Raw genomic sequence first — 22642 nt, forward strand, 5'->3', positions numbered from 1 at the left:
TCTCTGGTAGTCTAGGGTGTTGGAGTCAGTGCTCCCACTCCAAAGGCTCAGGGGTTTGATCTCTGGTCAGAAATGAGGATTCCACAAGTGTTTTTTTCTGGCATTAAGGGAGAGTGAAACAAATATCCAAAAATGAGAAACCAAAGATGAACCCCAGACAAATGGCATGTACAAAATCAGGCAAATAATAATTAAAATAATGGAATATACACAGGTACATATACACTCATGAAAAAAATGAAAACAGTCCAACAAAAATAAAATACAGTAGATTGATCTGGTGAACAATGGAAGTAAAAATTTTTACTTACCAATTAAGAACAAAAGTAACTTAAGCACAAACTGGAGAGCAAAAGTGAAGCAAAGTGTCAAGTGGGAAATAAAGCAATGAAAACAAAACTAACAAATATGTAGAGTGGAGAGGAAAGAGAGGAAAGAAAGAAAGAGTAGATATGCACAGTTAAATAGAGGTAGATGAAAAAGATTTATATACATTAAAGATTAACTGCAAGGGGAAAAGAACAGTAGGAAAGGCAAACGAAGGAATAGATGTAGAAAAAATATAATAGGTTTAAAAAAATCAAAACATAAAAAGGAGAAAAGAGAAAAAAAATGGAAGAAGAAAAAAGGGAAAAAACAGGAAAATTTCACAGAATTGCAAAAGCTCAGTGCAGAGGCAGAGGTTTATAACAATAAAAAGTGTGACTGAATATACACATATACACCCAAAAGCAAAATGAACACAGTTGAAAAAATATTAAGTACAATAGACTGACCCAGCGAACACAGGAAATCAAAAATTATTTCTACCAAAACAAAACTAATTAAAGCACAAACTGGAAAACAAAACTAAAGCAAGGTGCCAATTGGGGAATAATGCAATGAAAATAAAACTAACAAATATGTTGTGAGGAAATGAGAGAAAGAAAAGAAAGAAAGAATAGATATGCAAAGTAAAATAGAGGTAGACAAAGATTTATATATATTAAAGATTAACTGCAAGGGGAAAATAACAGTAATAAAAGCACACAAAGGAATAAATGTAGAAAAAATAATAATAGGTATAAAAATTAAAATTAAAAAAAGAGAAAAGAAGAGGAAAACTCCACAGAACTGCAAAAGCCCAACCCAGAGACAGAGGTTTACGACAATAAAAAATGTGCCTGAGGAAAGAGAAAGGAATAAAAAAAAGCTGAAAAGCTTAACTGGATTTCTTAGTGCCAATAAAATCGACAACTACAACGGGGGGTGGAGGGAAGTGCGGAGAAAAAAATCCAAAAGAATCTACAGAACAAATAAAAAAATAAGAATAATAAATATTTTTCTTGAGTCACTGCTGTCAGTCCTTTCTCGTGCTGCAAATCACCGTCCACCTCCCCTCGCTAGGATGCCCTCCAACACTGTGCTGATCTCTGGACCTGCTGCGGGGGCGGCTGAGATTCTAATCTGGTCCTACTCCTGTGTGTTCTTGCCTCCAGTGTCCAGAGCTATCAGAGATAGTGCGTTTTCCTTTGCAGGAGCTCTCAGTGTCCTTTTATATATTCCATAAATACAGAATTTGCCTAGTTGATTATGTGGATTTAATCTGAAGCTTGTACAGCTGGTGGGAAGGTTTTAGGTCTTCTTCCTTAGCCACACTGCCCCTGGGTTTCAACTGTGGTTTTATTTCCACCTCTCCATGTGGGTTGTCCAGTAGGGTTTAGCTCCTGAAGCTGCCGTGGAGGGCTTGGGTTTGCCCCTGTGAAGGCCAGGTGTGGAGGTGGTGCAGCTGCTTGGGTTGCAGGGGTTCTGGCAGCACCAGGTACTCAGGGGAGTTGGTGGCTAGGCCAGCAGGAAACATAGTGCTCTAGAAGGGTATGGCAACCAGTTTTGGCCAATATGCTCCAGTATTCTTGCCTGGAGAACCCCCCTCTCTGACAGAGAAGCCTGGCAGGCCACAGTCTACAGGGTTGCAAAGAGCCGGACAGGACCAAAGTGACCCTGTGCACATAAACACAAGACTTTGTTATTATTATTATTTTGCATGTGGTAGCTCTGCCCTAGTGAGAATTGAGCATGAAGGTGGTGCAGTTGCTTGGCTTGCAGGGACCCTGGCAGCATCAAGTGTGCAGGGACACAAACTGCCTCCGTGGCAGGAGTTATGGCCCTGTCAGAGTCTTTTCTCGAGCCTCTTGCAGCTGGCTATCAGGAGGCCTCTTTGCCCAGTCTTTCTCCGTTGCTCCACCTGGTCAGGCACTTAGAGGGAATCCCTTGCCTGGGGTCCCTCTCTGTGGTTCTACACATCAGGCAATAGAGGCCCCCCCTCTGACTGAGGCCCTACTCCGTAGACCCCATCAGGCACTTAAAGGGGCACCCTGGGTGGAGTTCTACTCTGCAGTTCAGTGCCTCAGGCGTTTGATGGGCCAGTCTCTCTATCGTTCAGCTGCCAATGCTGGTGTGTGCAGAGAAAGAGGCTATGGTGATGGCTCTACATCCTGTGCATGACTCAGCAGTACTGCCTTGCTCCAGCTTTCCTCTGCAGGCATTTCCCACCATGATCTTCCCCCTCACATCCCCACAATCCGTCTCTGCACAGTCAACAGCAGTCCTCGCACTGGGTTTGCTCCACAATCCCTAAACTCCAGCTCCCAGCTGCTGAGCTTTCTAGGGTAACTGCGTCCCTGTCCAGGGTATGTATGGCTCTGGTAAGGACTGTCTGATTCTCATTCTATTTAGGCTGCCACAGATCAGCTGTTTCACTTAAATGTTTCTCCTCTGACTCAGACAATTGCCCCGCTATGGGGATCGGACCCCTGCTTCCGTCCCCCCACCTGCCGAGGATATGTCCACTCCCACTAACACTGTTTTTCCCCCTATTTCCTTCATCCTACTGAGTTTTGTGTGGTTCTATATACGCTTTTCCACTGGTCAGGTCCTCCTGTACGATCTCAGCTGGTGATGCACTTCTGTGTCTGAAGGTGTATTCCTGATGCATCCATGAAGAGAGATGTATTCCACCTCCACCTACTCCTCCGCCATCTGTTCCCCCTCATCTTTTTTTTTAACTGTACAAAAAATAAACAAATTAACTTTATTAAGTTACCACTTCAGTCCTTATGTCGATTGTTTATAAAAATATCAGTTTGAAATACATTATTGAAAGTGAATATACACAATAAATAGAAAATAAGGATGCATGGTGCTGCAGACATATAAACCAACTTATCTTGATTTATTGCCATTGTTGTAGGCAAAATTTGACATGGATTCAGTATTACTGACACAGCAGTCAGAGTATCAGGGTGAGGGTTGCAAACTATGAGAAAAGTAGCTTAAAATTCTGGACCAAAAAAACCCCCTCTGGATCACTCACCAAAAGAAAGAAAAATATTGTTGTTTATCTGGAAGTTAACCTTAGTATAATACTGAATTATCTACTACTACCCATAGGGACAATTTAAAAATAAGAAAAGTGCCAGGGAACCTTCTCTAACAGTATTTTTAAGTCAGTTTTTACTCTAAGTATCTGGTTATTACTCAAATATCCTAAGCCATGAGGCAGGCCCTAAGGCAATAAATTATAAATAGTCTGAAATTAGTAACGTAAATGTGACATGGTTAATCTCAACCAACCTCTTTCAGGTGAGGTAATAATTAAAAGGTTTAAATTTACAGTTTCAATTTCTGCTCAAAAGAGTGATGTCAGTATTCTAGCAACAGTGATGACATCGTACTATTGTAAATATGCTAACATACATACTTCTCTGAATTATACTTGATTGAATTCTATGTACATGTGGTTCCATGTTCCAAGTGTAAATTTTCAACGGTATGGGTTTATAATCACAGCTGAGTTTGACAAATGCTTTCTGACTTCTGAAAGCAAATGATTAAAGCACTTCCTGAAAGTGAGTGAACTAGACACAATAGGTGACCATTCCATTTTTTTCTTTACAAGTGATGAACTTCATGAAGCATCATTTCCTGAGGTATGTTTGTTTCTGGAACATACAGCTTACATGCTCTTCTTTCAAAGGCAGCCACCGTCTGCTTTACAACTTCACTGAAAAACTACTGTGGTAAGCTGAGAGTGTAGAAGTGAGCAAAATTCAAAAGAAACTGAAAAATCCAAAGTACAAGTTCTTGGGTAGTCAGGAAGACCTGGGTGAAAATGACAAATAGTCTCCAAATGATTGAAGAGCTTCCCATCAGTACAGGATACCTTCACCAAATGTGGTTTCACCAAGGTTACTACTGATATACTGCACTTCAGTACAAGTGGAAACCCAATTTCTAATCGTGTTTTGCAGTATTCAGATCTCCTTGGTATTATATCTGATTTTTTGCACCAAAGAACAAAATGCGTGTAATTCTCCATTCCATCATACATTTCCTGCATAGAATAACCTACAATTCTCCTTTCTGAATATTCTTTTGTTTATTAATGGTGCAGCAATTCTGAAGGTTTTTGCGTGTATCTTTTTAGGCAAAATTGAGGTATGTAGTGGAAGAGTTGTGCTCATCAGTATACCATAGGAACTGACATAACTGAACCATAACTGACATTCCTCACAGGCACTGTGCTAGAGCCAGGCTTCTGGCGGCTGCGCCGACTTTGGATGGCATCCCGAGACCACCTTTGGGCTCTCTTACCTGTCTGAGCTGCCATGATCATGTTAGTGAAGCCCGTCACCAGTAAGCTGGGACCAGGCCCCAATTATCATCTTTTCAAGTGAATTTTGGTCTCCTAAAAACTCTGAGGGAAAGAATATTTCTTGTGTTTTTAATGGCAGGAAAGTAGATTTTAAATCTATTTAGACAAAGGCTTTTTGATTCTTGTATAAGTACAAAGCAACAACATACAATGGAGAATTCACAATTATCTTTGCTGATATTCTAAACTCTCAAGTTTGAAACCAGCAATTGGCGAGACTTAGAACTTCCCTAAGTGAAATTTTGGCAGCTTGTCACACTGATAGAAAAGTCAGACTAGAACAAGGAAAGCTCAAGTATTCTTACATGACAGAAGAGGACATGCTGTCTTCTAAAATTAATACAGTCAGAAAAGAAAATAGATGAATGTACTTTTTATGCTCTTACCACTCTTTCCTTTCACTCTTCTTTTTATTTACAGCTCAAGAATTTTGGTATGCAGATATTTTAAAATGCCCATTGTCACAAAATTCTTTTTTCTTTACAAGTCAAAATTCGAATAGGCCTAACCTTGAAAACCACTGTCTAACCACTGTCATCTAGTGGTCATAATATTTTAAAACACAATGACTCTAATCATCATTACCCTCTTTCCAAGACAAGTAACAGCTTTTAAAAAATGGCCCTGATGGCCATTAAAGCAGCTATACACACATAACCCATTAAAAAATCCCCCAATAGCTAACATACTGAAGTACCCTAATACATCTAATGTATCTTAATATTTTGTAATACATTTATCTTTACCTGTTCATGTTCTTGAACATTATAAATGATTCAACTTAATGAAGCTAATCTTAGGTAGAGTTGAAAAGAAAACTTCAATTCATACTTAAGTATGAACAGACTAATAATCTCCATGTCACCTCATCTCTGCCCCTCAAATCTCATGCAGTTGTCCATAACATTTTTACAAGTTATGTTCCTTTTAAAAATCTTAGAAAATATAAGCCTTTTTATTCTTCTTAGCTCAAATGACCAAAATATAAAATCAAGTTATTAGAACTAAAATAATAACAACCAGTATTAGAGATCCATGTATTTTAGTATCCCAAAGACAAACATGCACAGTTATTCTTAGTTGACACATAAGACATGTGAGAGTCACTGCAGAGAACCTCACAGCTCAGGCCATTCCAGTGGAGTTGCACTGGTAATAGGAACGAGACAGATTTCTGGGCTCAATATCAAGGAGGATTAGACAAACACATAAACATTAAAAATAAAAAGAAAGGAAGAAAAAGTTTTCAAATATAAGCAAGCTAGAAAGAGACAGGGAGACCTAGCCAAGATGGTCATTCCTTCTGACTTAATCACAGCACTGAGAAAGAAAAAAGCTAAAAAGAATAAAATCCAAGCTCCATAGCTTTGCATGGGAAATGATATAGTGTACTCTGAGCAAGAATCTAAGGAATTAAGATGCAAGGGAGGAAGTGGAGGGGCTTCTCTTTCCATCACACCTAAGAACATTAACCCTCTTTGCAATTCTGAGAGATGTCAGTCGGAGAAGGGGGTAATGCTGCTATGAGGTGAAACATCTATGGTTCCACTGCACTGGGAGATGAAACTCCTACTTGGCCTTCTCATGCCAGTGAGGCAGGAGACAAAGGGGTTGTGCTGCCAGTGAGGGGAAAGGAAAGCTATGTCCAGAACTTCAGGGGTTCTCTGAGGTAGTTCTTAGTACTCCATGCCTAGTAGCATAATTACTGAAAAATTACAGATACTAATGATAATGATGATGATGTTGGTACAACTACTGAGGGTGCAGATCCGTTAGTAATTTAGATCTTGGTTAACTGTCAGAAAACCCCAACAAGCTGAAGTTTTATTGAAGGTCAAGGAAATGGAATGTGTAGAAGCAGAAGTTTTAAATATTAGCCAGTTCCAGAAAAACATCTACTTCTACATCATTAACTATGCCAAAAGCTTTGCCTGTGTGGATCACAACAAACTGTGAAAAATTCTGAAAGAGGTGGGAATACCAGGCCATCTTACCTGCCCCCTGAGAAATCTGTATGCAGGTCAAGAAGCAACAGTTAGAACTGGACATGGAACAAGGGACTGGTTCAAAACTGGGAAAGGAGTACACTGAGGCTGTATATTGTCACCTTGCTTAATTAACTTATATGTAGAGTACATCAGCAAAATGCCAGGCTGGATGGAGCAGAAGCTGGATCAAGATTGCTGGGAGAAATATCAATAACCTCAGATATGCAGATGACACCACCCTTATGGCAGAAAGTGAAGAGGAACAAAAAAACCTCTTGATGAAGGTGAAAGAGGAGAGTGAAAAAGTTGACATAACATTCAAAAAACAAAGATCATGGCATCTGGTTCCATTACTTCATGGCAAATAGATAGGGAAACAATGGAAACAGTGAGAGACTTCATTTTCTTGGGCTCCAAAATCACTGCAGATGGTGACTGCAGCCATGAAAGTAAGATGCTTGCTCCTTGGAAGGGAAGTTATGACCAACCGAGACAGCATATTAAAAAGCAGAGACATTACTTTGCCAACAAACGTCCGCCTAGTCAAAGCTATAGTTTTTCCAGTAGTCATGTATGGATATGAGAGTTGGACTATAAAGAAAGCTGAGCACTGAAGAATTGATGCTTTTGAACTGTGGTGTTGGAGAAGACTCTTGAGAGTCTCTTGGACTGCAAGGAGATTCAACCACTCCATCCTAAAGGAGATCAGTCCTGAATATTCACTGGAAGGACTGATGCCGAAGCTCCAATACTTTGGCCACTTGATGCAAAGAACTGACTCATTGGAAAAGCCCCTGATACTTGGAAATATTGAAGGCAGGAGGAGAAGGGGATGACAGAGGATGAGATGGTTGGATGGCATCAGCGACTTGATGGACATGAGTTTGAGCAAGCTCTGGGAATTGGTGATGGACAGGGAAGTCTGGTGTGCTGCAGTCCATGGGTTGCAAAGAGTCAGACATGACTGCGCGATTGAACTGAACTGAAGGTCACATGACCAGTCACAGAAGCGAGGACAGAGCAGGTGACTATCATCTCCTTCCTTTTGCTGGTGTGCGTGTACATGTAGAGTTAGCATTTTCTTCTCTTCTGGTTTTATACAAGTTTTATTGCAGGTTAAAAGGCAGAGGAACCAGAGATCAAATTGCCAACATCCGCTGGATCATGGGAAAAGCAAGAGAGTTCCAGAAAAACATCTATTTCTGCTTTCTTGACTATTCCAAAGCCTTTGACTGTGTGGATCACAATAAACTGTGGAAAATTCTGAAAGAGATGGGAACAGATTTCTCAAAGATGGTGGAGGAATAGGATGCGGAGACCACTTTCTCCCCCACAAATTCATCAAAAGAACATTTAAACACTGAGTAAATTCCACATGACAACTTCTGAATGCCGGCAGAGGGCATCAGGCACCAAGAAAAGCAGCCCATTGTCTTCGAAAGGAGGTAGGAAAAAATATAAGGCAAAAAAAGAGAGAAAAGAGGTAGGGACGGAGCTCCATCCCAGGAAGGGAGTCTTAAACAGAGAGAAATTTCCAAACACCAAGAAACACTCTCACTACCGAGTCTGTCGCGAGCCTTGGAAGCATAGAAGGCAACATAACAGGGAGAAAAAATAAATAAATAATTAAATCCCACAGATTATGAGCCCAATGGTAACTCCCCCAGCAGAGAAGCAGCACAGACACCTGCATCTGCCACTAGCAAGCGGGGGCTGGGCGGGGAGATGTGGGCTGCATTGCTTAGATTAAGGATCTGGCCTGAATGCCTGAGAGCAATCTGAGCGAACTAACTTGGGCTAGCAAACCAGACTGTGGGATAACTACCACGTGAAAAACCAGCCCTAACCTAAGACACCACCAGGCCCACGCACAGAACAACGGACTGAACAGAGATAGCCAGCTGCAGATCATCCCCCTCTGGTGACAGGCAGCCAGAGCCGGAAGGGGGCAATCGCAGCCCCAGAGAGACATTATCTACAAAACTGTAAGCAGGCTTCTTTGCTAACTAAGATTTCATGGGGTTCTGGACAGTCATCATCCGCCTGAGAAGGTGCGCTGGTTGTACACCCAGAAAACCAAGCAGCAGGGACTGGGGAGGTGATAAGTAGCAGCGACCGCGCTCACCAAAAACCTCATCACCTGAGCTGCTCGGACCTGGGAAGGGCACAAAACGCAGGCCTAACAGAGTCTGCGCCTCTGAGGACTACCCAAGTGCCTGAACCTGAGCGGCTTAGACCTGGGAGGTGCATGCTGCCCAGGGCCGGCCTCAGACGGCTCCTGGTAGAGCAACCTAGAGCCTGAGCAGTGTAGGCAGGGAAGGTACATGTGCCGTGAGTGGGGGTAGGCCCAGTGTTGCTGAGGCACTGCGAGCACATGCCAGTGTTATTTGTTTGCAGTGTCCCTCCCTCCCCACAGCGTGACTGAACAAGTGAGCCTAAAAAAAGGGTTCATCACCGCCCCCTTTGTGTCAGAGCAGAAATCAAACACTGAAGAGACCAGCAAACAGAAGCTAAATCAGAGGGAACTGCCTTGGAAGAGACAGGTGCTATAGATTAAAACCCTGTTGTTAGTACCGACTACATAGGAAAAGGTAATGGCACCCCACTCCAGTACTCTTGCCTGGAAACTCCCATGGATGGAGGAGCCTGGTAGGCTGCAGTCCATGGGGTCGCTGAGAGTTGGACATGACTCAGTGACTTCACTTTCACTTTTCACTTTCATGCATTGGAGAAGGAAATGGCAACCCACTCGTGTTCTTGCCTGGAGAATCCCAGGGACGGCAGAGCCTGGTGGGCTGCTGTCTATTGGGTCGCACAGAGTCGGACATGACTGAAGTGACTTGGCAGCAGCAGCAGCAGTACTGACTACATAGGAAGGGGCCTATAGATCTTGAGAAATATAAGCCGGACCAAGGAACTATCCGAAAATGAACTGACCCTACAATATCCACAATAACACCAGAGAAAGTCCTAGATATATTTTTACTATTTTAAAGATCATTATTTTTTTTTAATTAAAAAAAAATTTAAGTCCTCTATTACTCCTTTAATTTTCACTTTTATAACCTACTATTACTTTGCAAAAAAAAAAAAAAGACCCCATTTTTTTAAAGAAAATTTCATATATAATTTTTGTGACTTTTTTCTCTTTTTTTTCTTTTCTTTAATATTGTAGTTTTGAAATTCCAAACTCTACTCTAGATTTTTAATCTTTGCTTTTTGGTATTTGTTATCAATTCTGTACCTTTAAGAACCCAATCTTCAGTACCCATTTTTACTTGGGAGCGAGATTACTGGCTTGACTGCACTCCCCCTCTTTGGACTCTCCTTTTTCTCCACCAGGTTGCCTGTGTCTCCTCTCTACCCCCTCTCTTCTCTACCCAACTCTGTGAATCTGTGTGTGTTCCAGACGATGGAGATCACTTAGGGAACTGATTACTGGCTGGATCTGTCTCTCTCCTTTTGATTTCCCCCCTTTTATCCTCCTGGTCACCTCTGTCTCCTTCCTCCCTCTTCTCCTCTGTATAACTCCATGAATACCTCTGAGTGGCCCAGTTGTGGAGTGCACATAAGGAAATGATTATTGGCTAACTTGCTCTCTCCTCTATTGATTCCATCTCATCTCATTTGGGTCACCTCTAACTCCCTCCTCCCTCTTCTCTTCTCCATGTAACTCTGTGAACTTCTCTGGGTGTCCCTCGATGTTTTATCAATGGTGCTGTACAGAAGGAGAAGTCTTGAGACTACTGTAAAAATAAGACTGATAACCAGAAGCAGGAGGCTTAAGTCCAATCCCTGAGAACATCAGAGAACTCCTGACTCCAGGGAACATTAATTGACAGGAGCTCATCAAACGCCTCCATACCTACACTGAAACCAAGCACTACCCAAGGGCCAACAAGTTCCAGAGCAAGACATACCATGCAAATTCTCCAGCAACACAGGAACACAGCCCTGAGCTCCAATATACAGGCTGCCCAAAGTTACTCCAAAACCATTGACATCTCATAACTCATTACTGGACACTTCGTTGCACTCCAGAGAGAAGAAATCCAGCACCACCCACCAGAACACTGACACAAGCTTTCCTAACCAGGAAACCTTGACAAGCCACCTGTACAACCCCATCCAAAGTGAGGAAACTCCACAATAAAGAGAACTCCACAAACTTCCAGAATACAGAAAGGACACTGCAAACTCAGCAATATAAACAAGATGAAGAGACAGAGGAATACTCAGCAGGTAAAGGAACAGGATAAATGCTCACCAAACCAAACAAAAGAGGAAGAGATAGGGAATCTACCTGATAAAGAATTCTGAATATTGATAGTGAAAATGATCCAAAATCTTGAAATCAAAATGGAATCACAGATAAATAGCCTGGAGACAAGGATTGAGAAGATGCAAGAAAGGTTTAACAAGGACCTAGAAGAAATAAAAAAGAGTCAATATATAATGAATAATGCAATAAATGAGATAAAAAAAACACTCTGGAGGCAACAAATAGTAGACTAACAGAGGCAGAAGATAGGATTAGTGAAATAGAAGATAGAATTGTAGAAACAAATGAATCAGAGAGGAAAAAAGAAAAACGAATTAAAAGAAATGAGGACAATCTCAGAGACCTCCAGGACAGTGTTAAACGCCCCAACATTCAAATCATAGGAGTCTCAGAAGAAGACAAGAAGAAAGACCATGAAAAATATCCTTGAGGAGATAATAGCTGAAAAGTTCCCTAAAATGGGGAAAGAAATAATCACCCAAGTCCAAGAAACCCAGAGAGTTCCAAACAGGATAAACCCAAGGCGAAACACCCCAAGACACATATTAATCAAATTAACAAAGATCAAACACAAACAGCAAATATTAAAAGCAGCAAGGGAAAAACAACAAATAACACACAAGGGGATTCCCTTAAGCATAACAGCTGATCTTTCAATAGAAACTCTTTAGGCCAGGAGGGAACGGCAAGACATACTTAAAGTGATGAAAGACAATAACCTACAGCCCAGATTACTGTACCCAGCAAGGATCTCATTCAAATATGAAGGAGAAATCAAAAGCTTTACAGATAAGCAAAAGCTGAGAGAATTCAGCACCAGCAAACCAGCTCTCCAACAAATGCTAAAGGATATTCTCTAGATAGGAAACACAAAAACGGTGTATAAACTCAAACCCAAAACAATAAAGTAAATGGCAACGGGATCTTACTTATCAATAATTACCTTAAACATAAATAGGTTGAATGCCCGAACCAAAAGACAAAGACTGGCTGAATGGATACAAAAACAAGACCCCTATATATGTTGTCTACAAGAGACCCACCTCAAAACAAGGGACACATACAGACTGAAAGTGAAGGGCTGGAATAAGATATTCCATGCAAATATGCATGTCAGGAAGCAACTGTTAGAACTGGACATGGAACACACTGGTTCCAAATAGGAAAAGGAGTATCTCAAGGCTATATATTGTCACCCTGCTTATTTAACTTATATGCAGCATACATCATGAGAAATGCTGGGCTGGATGAAGCAGAAGCTGGAATCAAGACTCTCGGGAGAAATATCAATAACCTCAGATATACAGATGACACCACCCTTAGGGCAGAAAGTGAAGAAGAACTAAAAAGCCTCTTGATGAAAGTGAAAGAGGAGAGTGAAAAAGTTGGCTTAAAGCTCAACATTCAGAAAACGAAGATCATGGCATCTGGTCCCATCACTTCATGGCAAATAGATGGGGAACAGTGCAAACAGTGGCTGAATTTATTTTTCTGGGCTCCAAACTCACTGGGGATGGTGATTGCAGCCATGAATTTAAAAGACCCTTACTCCTTGGAAGGAAAGTTATGACCAACCTAGACAGCATATTGAAAAACAGAGACATTACTTTGCTAGAAAAGGTCCATCTAGTCAAGGCTATCGTTTTCCAGTGGTCATGTATGGATGTGAGAGTTGGACTGTGGAAAAAGCTGAGTGCCGAAGAATTGATGTTTTTGAACTGTGGTGTTGAAGAAGACTCTTGAGAGTCCCTTGGACTGCAAGGAGATCCAACCAGTGCATCCTGAAGGAGATCAGTCCTGGGTGTTCATTGGAAGGACTGATGTTGAAGCTGAAACTCCAGTACTTTGGCCACTGATGCAAAGAGCTGACTTATTTGAAAAGACCCTGATGATGGGAAAGGTTGAGGACAGGAGGAGAAGGGGACGACAGAGGATGAGATGGTTGGATGGCATCACCGACTCAATGGATATGGGTTTGGGGGGACTCCAGGAGTTGGTGATGGATAGGGAGGTCTGGCGTGCTGTGGTTCATGGGGTTGTAGAGTAGGACATGACTGAGCGACTGAACTGAACTGTGTCCAGAATTTATAAACAACTCTTACAACTCAACAATAGGACAGTCATCCTGATTCAAAAATAGGCAAAGGATTTGAATAGACATTAAAAAAAAATAAAGTATATATAAATGGCAAATAAAGACACAAGAAGATGCTCAGTATGATTAGTCATTATGGAAATGCAAATCAAAAGCATGAGATACCACTCTAAACCCAATAGAATGTCTACAAACAGGCAACAAAATAGAAATTAACAAGTATCTTTAAAGATATACAGAAATGAAGCTCTCCGACATTACAGATAGGACGGTAAAATGTGGAGCTGATGTGTCACTTCCTCAAATGGTAAAATAGTACTAAATGACCTAGCAATTCTACTCCCTGATATATACCTAAGAGGATATGCTCACCAAAAAACATGGACAAGAATGTTTACAGTGGGTTAATATTCATATTAACCTAAAAGTGAAAACCATCCAAATACCAAATGATATTAATTGATAAGTGAATAAAGGAAAATTCCATTTTGTGCATTTGGTATATGCACAAAATATTCACCCTTAAAAAGGAATAAAATTTGACACATGATACAACATGGATGAACCTTGAAAACACTGTATGTCAAAGAAGCCAGACACAAAATGTCACATACTGTATGATTCCATTTATATGAAACATTCAAACTAGGCAAATCTACAGACACAGAAAGTATATTACTGGTTTTCAGGGGATGGGGATGGGGAAATTGGTAGTGATTGCTAATGGGGATGGGGTCTATCTTTTGGGATGATGGAAATGTTCTGGAATTGATGCTAACAGTTGCACAACTTTGTGAATAAACTAAACATCACTGAATTGTACACTGTAGAATGGTTAAAATAGTGACTTCTATCTCAATTTTAAAAATTTATGTAAGTTTTAAAAAAATTGTGACAAGATATACCTAATAATAAAATGGATCATTTTAACCATTTTTTAGGTTGGTTCAATGCCATTGAGTACATTTACCTTGTTGTGCAACCAGCCTCACCATCCATCTCCAGAACTTTTCTTGCAAATCTTTGCAACTCCATGGACTATAGCCTGCAAGGCTCCTCTGTCCCTGGGATTTTCCAGCCAAGAATACTGGAGTGGGTTGCCATTTCCTCCCCCAGGAGATCTTCTCGACCCAGGGATCAAACCCATATTTCCTGAATCTCCTGAACTGTAGACACATTCTTTACCACTGAGCCACAGGGAAAGCTCAAAACTAAAACTCTATCCATTATATAATAACTTCCCACTTTTGTTTCCCCCAAGACCTGGCAACCACTATTCTACTTTCTATGTGCATTTGACTAGATATTTCATATAAGTGGAATCATACAGTTTTTGTCCTTTTGTGACAAAAGTATGCGTCCTGCTTATTTCACTTAGTATAACATCTTCAAGGTTCATCCATGTTGTAACATGTGTTAGAATCCTTTCAAAGGCTGAATAATATTCCATTTGTGTATATACCATATTTTCTTCATCCACTCACCCAACAATGGACACTTGAGTTCTTCCACCTTTTGGCTACTGGAATAATGCTGCTAATAAACACGGGTGTACAAGTAACTGCTTGTATCCCTGCTTTTTGAAAAATTTTTAAAAAGTTGTGAACTCATTTTGAAGATTGTGAAGTGAAACTAATTTTGAAAATACACATATCTTTCGCATTAACTTATGGACTAAAAACTTATTTTAGCTGAAAGTCACCCAAAGGAGAACCTAAAGATCAATGGTACCATTTGCTTTAAAGAAATACAAAAGACATAAAAGTATTCATTGCAAATTTATTATGCATTAGGAAGCTTAACTTAAAAACCAACAGCATAGTAAAAAAAGATATGTTATCTTTGTTCATAGCAGAACAGGTTTCAAAATATATATTTTTTAAAGTGTATTCAGTCAGTACACAATCCTTTATAAAAGTTGTATATATATTTTTTCTGTCAATACTTTCATAATATTTATAAATACAAGATTTACACAGCACCCCATCAAAAAAAATTAAAACTCCTTATGATATAGCTACATATATTTCATACCTATAAAACTTTCAAAGGAGTGCTGTGTTAAAGATGGGCCCTAGTTAATGCTCCACTTACTTGTGCAGCAAAACACACATAAATCTATAAAGTTTTCTTTGTCCATAAAACATCTTGAAAAGTTAGCAAGACACTTGTGAAACTGAGCTTCTTAAACCCATATTTTAGGAAGGGATTTGCTGCGCATATTCCTATGAGATTTAAAAGGCAGATAACAGATGAAAACAAAGACTGAAAACAAATGCCTACATGTAACAGTTAAGGTGATACAGTGAAAAGCAGGACACAGGATATGTGGGTGGGAGTAAATAGTAATAAAACATTACATGAGTCTAAACTTGGAGATAAACTCCACTGGTATCCAGTTACTAACTCTCATCTGCACTTAGGAATGTTTACATTGTTGAAAACCTTCTTACAAGCACCCTCCAATTTCTATGTTCCCACCAGAATGCTTGATGTATGTTTTTCTTCTGTAAAATCACCATGGATCTAACCAAGACATTAGGTCCGGAATCTGAGCTGCTAGTTCTTCATGATTTAGATTTATTAAAAAATTTTCCTTCCTCTGGTAAAGGTATTAAGTAATACTAATCAGTATTGTTACTATCCAGAGGTGTATATGCTGAATTTCATTCTAGCCAAGAATAGGAAGCAGAGAAGGAAAGGAGAGTAAGACTAGATTTTTGCTGACCTTAGAACAAAGGCAACAGATCCCTGATACTGAGTGACTCCTGAAGCAGCCACTCACAAACAGTCACGGGATAAATGCACACAGTTCAGAGGAACAGGAGAGGAGAAAATACGGGATTTTTTATCTTAAATTTTGTCAGAGACAGCAGTTGTATTACAATCCTGCACCTTTTGAAAAGGACATGATCACTCCTACACTGACATTATTAAAGGAAAGCCATCATTTCTACCACAGATTCTGAGTTTCTGAATGTGGATCCCAGGTAACTTTGAGAGTTGCATATTATTTGCAGAAAAGTATATTTCAAATCTTATTTAGTTCTAATGTATAATGAAAAGGAAAAGAATGGTGGAAGAGGCACAGGAGGAGGAAGGGGAGGAAGACAGAGGGATGGAGGTGGTTACTTCTCAAACTCAGCCCTGAAGGGTGCTACTAGTATCTCTGTTCCAGCACCATGAAGTCTCCATGTGGTGTGGTTCCACCATGGCTCTCAGAGATGGCGTCCACAGAATCTTTTCTGCAGAATTTATAGCTCAGTGCTCTGATGCCCAGGCTCTTCGAGGGAAGAAAGCTCCCAGATGCTGCTGTCCTGCAGTAGTGGCTCAATGTCCTCATCATTGCCCCGTTCTGGAGTGCTGGCCAGGCTGCCGCTGATCCTGTTGCTGTGGTTGTGAACTCCACTGCCTTTACTGTACTCAGGGATGAATACAGCAACCAGGAAGGACATAAGAACTATACATGCCCCAAATAAAAATGGGGGGCCTGGGATGACAGCTGCCTGGTGGGTGTGGAAACAAACGAAGATGAAGAATTCGGTTAGCCTTTCAAACTAAAATTAGTACTGGATAAGCCAAAAAAAAAAAAAAAAAAAAACAACCCACAACAAAAGTGAGTTATTTTCTCACTTTTCTCACTCACCCCTGAAAAGTGAGTTATTTTCTCATTAGCAAATGTTCATTAACTGTCATGGGAAACTCTAACAAAGCCTGGTGTCTGGAATACAATGGAGGGCAACTAATCACTACTTTGTGTAACACTTTCCAACAGCTTAACCAATTATGTAAGCACAACTGTTTATCTCTAATCTTGCCCTGTGACCAGAGATCATGCAGTCTGTATACGTAAGAACATTAATTACAGTTTTATACAGAAATCTACATTAAACAAAGATTGGAAGGAGGGAAGTAACAGCAAATAAAAGGTAGAAAAAGCACTTTAGCTCAATTTGTAGCTGTAAGTTTAGGTCATTTCATCTTTTATTTGGCCTCAGTTTCACCAGAGGACAGCATTCTGACCAGAGAAATTATGTAGGTGAAAACAGAATCTGAACAAAGGCAAGACAAATATTTTACATAAGACATTATTACTGAAATGATCCTGCCCTAGTCCCAAGAAGCAATGAACACACACTACTGTTGAATACAATAGTAATATTATAAAAATAAGAACAGTTGCCAAACTTAAGGTCACAAGATTTTGTTCTAATCAGATACAATTGTTAAAAACTAGGCTTATTACCAAATTACCTGTAGGGCAGCATTGTCAGAAATCAATTCTGGTTCCAACTCAGTCAGTTCCACATGGAACATGTAGAATATGAAGCCATACAAGGCTGGCCCCAGTCCATTACAGAGTCCTCTTATTCCAGTTATGATACCCTGGGCAACTCCTAAATCAGAACAAAGAGAAGGAAGCCAGTCTTCTCAGAAAAGCATCTCAAGATTGGAGACTTAAGAGTCCTTTCTTTCAAACTATAAAATACTGATTAAACTGGACTGAGTACCCATCATACTGATATCCATTCATTGTACAAATGTCTCCTTGTCCTTTTCTATGCCCTTATAATACTGTCCTCACTACCTGTCCTAAGATATATAAGGATATGAAACGACACCGATGTTTCTAAAATCCCTGTGAGGCTGAATTCCCCCTGAACAACAGATCTTCCTATAAACAGGGAATGATAAAATGACAATTTTTAATACTCTCAATTTATAGGCAATTTCTATTTTTTTACGGATTGAGATTTTCCTCTTCTACTTATTTAATGGTACTTTTACAATAAAAATCTGTCCTTTGCATCTTGGATCCCTGCCCAAGTGTCAGTCACAGGGGTCCTGAACCTGTGTGCTTCTAGCACCTTCTGACAGTTTCTGTTCCTCACGGTGATGGCTGTATTCCAAGTACACCTGTACTGAAAAATCCCAGAAGAGTCAATTTCTAGGTATCTCTGGTGTCTCATGTGGCAGGTAAAAAATTAGCTTGAATCATGAGATAGATGTTTCTGTAAGTCAAAATCAGTCAAATATAATTCAACCTAATATACTGTGTTCTAATAAGTTTATTTGCTGACATTTAGAAACATATGTATTAATACGTGTAAGCATAAAAGAAGCCAAAGCAAATTAATGCCCTGAGAGATAAGGTAATAGTCTCTTAGAGCCCAGTCAATGCCCATCCTTCACAGATAGCTCATGCCTTTACTTCAACCACAGCATCTCCCAAGGATGCAGTCAGCTAAGTGACCATAACAGGATAACACACAGATTTGAAGTCTTCAAATGATAACTGCTATATTTAAAATAGATAACCAGCATGGATCTGTTGTTAAAAAAAAATTAAAAAACAAAAGTAGATATGAATAAAATGGCTAATTTCCAATGTGAAAACATAAGTGCAACCAATAAACTATCTTTTCCAGTCTAGTTTTTTTTTTTAATTGAAACTTTTTAAAGAGCTCTAAGACATAATTTTTTTTTCTAAAATTCACTATTTCCTGACTATTGTCAGGTAAACCATTAAGTGATGGAGAAGGAAAATAATTAATTTCAGCAGTAAGAAGTACCTGATAGGGAAGCCAGAGGCACAAGAAGGATGAGGAGTCTAGACATTTACAGCGCTACTCTACACAGTCATCTTACTTTTGTTTCTCATTCTGCATCCAAATATCAAGAACTACGCAGATTTATCTGTTCAAAGAATCATTTTCTAAACTGAGTAAATAGTGGACTTTGAGTGATTGCAAATTAAAGAAACTTCAGTGATTACAGTGATTAAATAAAGAACTCATTGTTTTACTAGCTAGTCTATCAATTATTTAACAGATATTTGTTAAAATATTTGAGTATAGTCTAGTAAATTCTGACAGTAACATAAAATAAGAGTCAAAAGAGGAATTAGATAGTTGTATTTCTAAGTATTCTGACTTGCTGTGTCCAGATTTCAAAAATATGAGTATAAAATCAAAGCAGGAAGGAAAAGAGAATTTTCCTATTTGCCAAAGTAAAGAGGTATGATTGTTCAGCAGGGACCACACAGCTGTAACCTGTTTCTAGGCTGATGTGGAAAGAGGCTCAGAGATGCTCATGCTTCTGGCAGGTACATCTCCACTGAGGGAAAGAAACAGTGAGGGGGACAGTGACCTCACCTTGCTGATTTGACTCTGCATTCTGAGAGACGAGGGTACTGACTGCTGGGAACGTAATGCTGGACACGGCGGCCACAATCCCTGCTGCCCACATCATCCTGCAATGACAGGTCAGGCTGTGGTCAGGAGGCAGGCCAGCCCCAGTGAGAGAGCTGTTCAGAGTACAAGCGGCAAAAGCACAAAATGCTTTCTGTTGTCTTACATTAAGTTGTATTTATTTTTTTTCCTCTTTGAAAAAAATTTTTTTTTAAACCTAGAACATTACACAGCACACTGTTAATACTAATACTGATCACTTCATGAGCTGGGAAAGTTTCATTTCTTTATCTTACCTGTCAAAATATGTTTTTTCTTACTGGTTTATCTATTGCCATCTTTAAATGCAAGCTCAATGAAATTCAAAAGTATTTCTTGTTTCTGTAAATCCACATTTTTTCTCACCAATTTTCCATTTTTTTCTTTGTACTTTTCAAAGGCTCGCCTCCATACTGCCCTTAGGCTGCTCAGTTTCCTACCCTCAATAAAGTGTTGTATGCAACCAACTGAGAAAAATGGAGACCTGGAGTTCAGGATGGCATCTTGCAGACTTCCAAGTCTGTTTCCTTTAGACCTTTGTCTCAATGAAAGGAACCTATGTTCCTTATGTGTGTATTAGTATTAAGCGTGAGTGTGAGCAAAGTCCAGGGCCAATTGAGCTAAAATGCTGTTTGGCCAGACTGTCTTGCGGATGACAAGAATAACCTTACTTAAAAGGAAAAACCCTTTAGGTCGATAGACTCAGCTGTTGAACCAAAGTTAATAGGACTGAAATTAAGGTTTCCAAGAACAAGAAGAATCTACCACTAACCACCTAAAGCATTTCAGGTTCTAAACTATGCCATTCGTTTCTGGTTGAAAAATAAGGACCAAGTCAAACATTTTAAATGAAGATATGAACTGTAGTATTTGGTAATAGGCACATAAGGAAACTTGCCACACAACAAACAGTACTCACTTCTTTTTATTTTTTCTTATTCCACAGGGCTTAATTTGACTTCCTTTCCTATTAACAGGAATCTAACTGTTAGAAGTAATCACTGCCTCTGGGTACAGAAGCTTTTGAAGGAGATCTTAGTGTTCATATAACTCACATACTTTATATTATAAAGATTATGTCACTGTCCAATGTCATTCAGCTAATTATAGTGGTAAATCCTGCCATAATCAGTCATTTATCCTTGTTTTCTTGTTTTGTTTTTGACTATATGTACTGTCACCAAAAAGTGACAAATGTGTTTAACAGTTAGGCATAAAACTTTTTTTGGAGGGTTGGAGAAAGAGATACATATATTTAGTTAAGTAACATCTCACTGAAAGCTTGCTGAGGTGAAGGGCAATCTGTCTGAATAATGCAGAATTATCTAGCTGTACCCTTCCTCAAACTAAGGCTAAAGAGTTTCTGAAATTTTGAATACACTATGCTAGTAAAGTAACTCCTGCTTCTTTTGCATGAACACTCAACTAATTCAAGCTCGTCTAAAAGATAAACCTGTCATGAGAATCTACTGGAGAAACTTACCATGCTTGAGATCCAAAACCATACCAGGCTAACTGGAACATCTGGAAGCCCAAACCAAGGAGAACAGTGTTCTTATTCCCTAATGATCTCATCAAGCTAGTAAGAAAGACCGTCTGCAAAGCAAAGGGGATAATCATTAGAAATATAAGCACAGAGATTTGATGCAAGCTCTGTAGAAAAGCCCATTAATGGTGACCAAGAACCTCTAATTGCAGCCACTTGACCTGACACCTCGGAAACCACATAGTACTGATGTAGCTCCAAAAGAAGTGAAGCTTCAAGGGCTTCCCAAACTGACTTGGGCTCAGGGCCTTCAGCCTCCTCCCCAAAAATCTGTTTATGTGTTGCTTGTTGCTGTTCAGTCACGAACTCTTTGACCCCATGGACTGCAGTACATCAGGCTGCACTGTCCTCCACTATATCTCAGAGTTTGCTCAAACTCATGTCCATTGAGTCGTTGATGCCACTGAACCATCTCATCCTCTGTTGCCCCATTCTCCTCCTGCCTTCAATGTTTCCCAGCATCAGGGTCTTTTACAATGAGTTGGCTCTTTGTTATCAGGTGGCCAAAGTATTAGAGTTTCAGCTTCACTCCTTCTAATGAATATTCAGGGTTGATTTCCTTTAGGACTAACTGCTTTGACCTTTTTGTAGTCCAATTAGTGGGAGTTAACAGTTTCACAAAGTTGGATTGATACAAATATGATTTTAACAAATATAAAATACGTTAGTCACTCAGTCATCTCCAAGTCTTTGCAACCCCATGGACTATAGAACACCAGCCTCCTCTATTCATGGAATTCTTCAGGCAAGAATACCAGAGTGAGTTGCCATTCCCTTCTCCAGGGACTTTCCTAATCCAGAAATTGAACTCGAGTCTCCCACACTGCAGGCAGATTCTTTACTGTCTGAGCCACCACTCTGCTAAAAAAGTAGGTGAGATAGACTGAAAGGGGATAAGATAATGAATCTGGGCCAACTAACTAGAGTTAATATTAAAAAAAAAAATCATAAGCAACTTGAAAGTTTAACATAATTTACACTGACTGATATAGTTAAAAAGTAAAAGGCATTTACCTAATGTATTCCTATGAGGTATATCAGTTCTAATATTTTGGGAAAACAATTCTGTGGCATTCTCATTTCTCTTCCAGACAGACTTATCACAGGAGAGTGTTTCACATGGCCTACCATGCTTTAAAACAGCATATAGCCCCTTCATGGATCCCAGCCTTGTGATAAAGAGGCTTGCATAACTCAATGAAGCTATGAGCCATGCCCTGCAGGATCATCCATCACGGATGGATCATAGTGAAGAGTTCTGAGAGAATGTGGTCCACTGGAGGAGGGAATGGCAAACCTCTTCAGTGTTCTTGCCTGGAGAACCTCACGAGCAGTATGAAAAGGCAAAAAGATATGACACCAGAAGATGAGCCCCCCAAGTCGGAAGGAATGCAGTATGTTACTGGGGAAGATCAGAGGGCAATTATGAATAGCTGCAGAAAGGATTAAGTGGGTTGGACAAAACAGGGATGACACTTAGCTGTGGATGTATCTGGTGATCAAAGAAAAGTCTGATGCTGTAAAGAACAATACTGCATAGGAACCTGGACTGTTATGTTTATGAATCAAGTTGGACGTAGTCAAGCACAAGATGGAAGAGTGAACATTTTAGGAATCAGTAAACTAAAATGGACTGGAACAGGTGAATTTAATTCAGATGACCATTATATCTACTACTGTGGGCAAGAATCCCTTAGAAGAAATGGGTTAGCCCTTATAGTCAACAAACAAGTCCAACACACAGTACTTGAGTGCAATCATAAAAACAATAAAATGATCTCAGTTCATTTTCAAAGCAAACCATTCCA

General features: G+C 39.8%; 1 protein-coding gene and 1 pseudogene across 6 annotated transcripts in view; both read right to left on the minus strand.

The window, feature by feature from the left end:
* Positions 1-3930: 3930 nt before the first annotated feature.
* LOC114113099 (coenzyme Q-binding protein COQ10 homolog B, mitochondrial-like) lies at positions 3931-4647 on the minus strand (annotated as a pseudogene).
* A 10170-nt stretch (positions 4648-14817) lies between these two features.
* MFSD14B (major facilitator superfamily domain containing 14B) overlaps positions 14818-22642 on the minus strand; it is a 122014-nt gene continuing 114189 nt past the window's right edge. For all 6 annotated transcript variants that reach the window (XM_060409584.1, XM_004004465.5, XM_060409585.1 and 3 more), the window contains 4 exons: positions 20772-20884; positions 19214-19311; positions 17313-17455; positions 14818-16564 (listed from right to left, as the gene is read on the minus strand). In XM_060409584.1, the coding sequence (XP_060265567.1) occupies positions 16313-16564; positions 17313-17455; positions 19214-19311; positions 20772-20884 (606 nt within the window). In that variant the 3' untranslated portion in view covers positions 14818-16312. The remainder of the gene's footprint in view (positions 16565-17312; positions 17456-19213; positions 19312-20771; positions 20885-22642) is intronic.

The sequence above is a fragment of the Ovis aries genome, chromosome 2 (assembly GCF_016772045.2).
Source record: "Ovis aries strain OAR_USU_Benz2616 breed Rambouillet chromosome 2, ARS-UI_Ramb_v3.0, whole genome shotgun sequence".
Classification (NCBI taxonomy): Eukaryota; Metazoa; Chordata; class Mammalia; order Artiodactyla; family Bovidae; genus Ovis; species Ovis aries.